Source organism: Olea europaea, unplaced genomic scaffold (genome assembly GCF_002742605.1).
Source record: "Olea europaea var. sylvestris unplaced genomic scaffold, O_europaea_v1 scaffold18802, whole genome shotgun sequence".
In the NCBI taxonomy this organism is placed as follows: Eukaryota; Viridiplantae; Streptophyta; class Magnoliopsida; order Lamiales; family Oleaceae; genus Olea; species Olea europaea.
In genome coordinates this window covers 1-2,093 of record NW_019236601.1, presented here as the reverse complement: position 1 = coordinate 2,093, position 2,093 = coordinate 1, and the positions used below count along the sequence as shown (strand labels likewise).

The 2,093-nt window shown below is 36.6% G+C and overlaps 1 protein-coding gene across 1 annotated transcript; it reads left to right on the top strand.

Annotated features, from left to right (window-relative positions):
- Window positions 1-33: 33 nt before the first annotated feature.
- LOC111378845 (oxysterol-binding protein-related protein 2A-like) lies at window positions 34-1,466 on the top strand (the record flags this gene model as incomplete). The annotated part of the gene is made up of 4 exons (XM_023002125.1): window positions 34-189; window positions 297-518; window positions 626-739; window positions 1,276-1,466. Coding segments are annotated over 4 exons (666 nt in total), but the record flags the coding sequence as incomplete, so codon positions are not given.
- Between the last annotated feature and the right edge of the window lie 627 nt (window positions 1,467-2,093).

Below are 2,093 nucleotides of genomic sequence, written 5' to 3'. Positions count from 1 at the left end.
CCTTCTATTATATGCAAAGTACATTGACTTTATTTGTGGTGTTCTCAGGTCACAACCAGTATCTACAATCTAATCCTAGGTAATATATACTGTGACCACCATGGAACAATGCACATACGAGGTAATCGCCAGTACTCATGCAAACTCAAATTCAAGGAGCAGTCTATTCTTGAACGCAATCCTCACCAGGTTTATATGAATTCATTTGCACAAACTTCTAGATGCTATCAACACATTCATTTGACTATTTGTTTCCATTGAACACTTATATTTTCTTAACTATACTGCTGGAACAGGTTCATGGATTTGTTGAAGATGTGACGGGAAAAAAATTTGCTACATTATTTGGAAAATGGGATGAAAACATGTATTTCATAAATGGAGATGGGAATGGCAAGGTGAAAGATAAGTCTGATGCATCTTTATTGTGGAAAAAGAATGAGCCACCTCCAAATTTCACTCGCTACAACTTAACTTCTTTTGCAATTACTCTAAATGAGTTGACACCAGGACTTAAGGTATGGACAATGTATCCACATCCCTCTTTTTTACTTCTCTGTAGTTTATTTTTAGTCGTTGTCTTTTATAACTTCATATGATTTTGGGTATTTGATCACCGATGAAGGAGAAGCTTCCACCTACAGATTCAAGATTAAGACCCGACCAACGACATTTGGAGAATGGGGAATATGATAAGGCCAATGCAGAGAAGCTGCGATTGGAAATGCGACAGAGGATGGTATGTGAAATTCCTATGTGCTATGTGAACCGACTTCTATAGAAAGTTATGACAGTCGAATCTCCACTGTTTTGTGGAACACTGTACTCATGTTAATCCAAATATTTAATATTACAGGCAGTGTACATTGTTCTTTAATTTATAAATTCTTGGACAGATGTAGAGGCCTGTTCACATTTGATGGCGTAGGGGAGGGTGTCCCCAACAGAGTTATTCTCCAAAAATAACGTAGTTTATTGCATGATTTCTTCACTACTTCTGTTGTTTTGTTATATATCACTTTTACCATTATCCATGATGAGGTATCGTCATTTGAATCGTTGTGCTTTGCAATTTTACATTGTATCAGTAAAGGTAACCGATCATTTCCAGGAGGCTTCTACCATGTAATAAAATCACTAATGTCCATAAAATACACCCTTGGTATTACGTAAATTCTCTTTGGTAGTTGGTTTAGGATAATTGTTACAATTGGTGTTGCACTATATATGACTCAGTTGTACCATTTATACTCACGCTCCTCATATCCTCGACAGTCCAGAAAATTACAAGAAAATGGTTGGAAGCCCAGATGGTTTGAAAGAGAAAGTGAAGAAGGATCCTTCCGTTATGTGGGTGGATATTGGGAAGCCCGAGAGCAGGGAAAATGGAATGGATGCCCTAATATTTTTGGTGAAATTAGTGAAGACCTCGTAAATTCCTTTGAATGATCCTGAATTCTGAAAAGGTAAATGGCTTGCCTCAACTTTACAGTTCTTAGTTTACATTGTTAAGGGATAAATATAAAAAAATTATAACCAATGTATAAGGCCTCAAGCCACTTCTCTTAATAATGTTAAACTTTTATGATGAACCCTACGTCTTAGTACAGCATTAGAGCCACTAAGTTCATACGAGCAATTTGATTCGATTAAGACTGAGATGAACATTCGAATTCCAAAATTGATATGTTCAAACGAGTCATCTTCTTGCAGGCTTATGTTAAGGGATAACTCCCATATCAAATAAACTATAAATAATTATATCCAACACGTAAGAACTTTCGCTAGTCCTCTTAATACGGATGACCTTTTAAGATGGAATTCCAAATTATTCTGATCTTATCGTGCAAATTCGTGGCATCCCTCCTCTCATGATGCCTTCCTAGTTTATAGACTTGATGCTCACACAATAGGCATTTTCCTGCTGATTATACTAATATATTCATCTTCGTATCTTGGACTAACAGTATTACTCTGACTTTGCTTCATGTTGCTGGTAAATGCAGGAAACAGAAAAACCTGGAGGGTTGTCGAGCAAACAGACCAAATATTTCTGAGCTTTCCCTGTCCTGGAGATGATGTTCGAGTTGAAA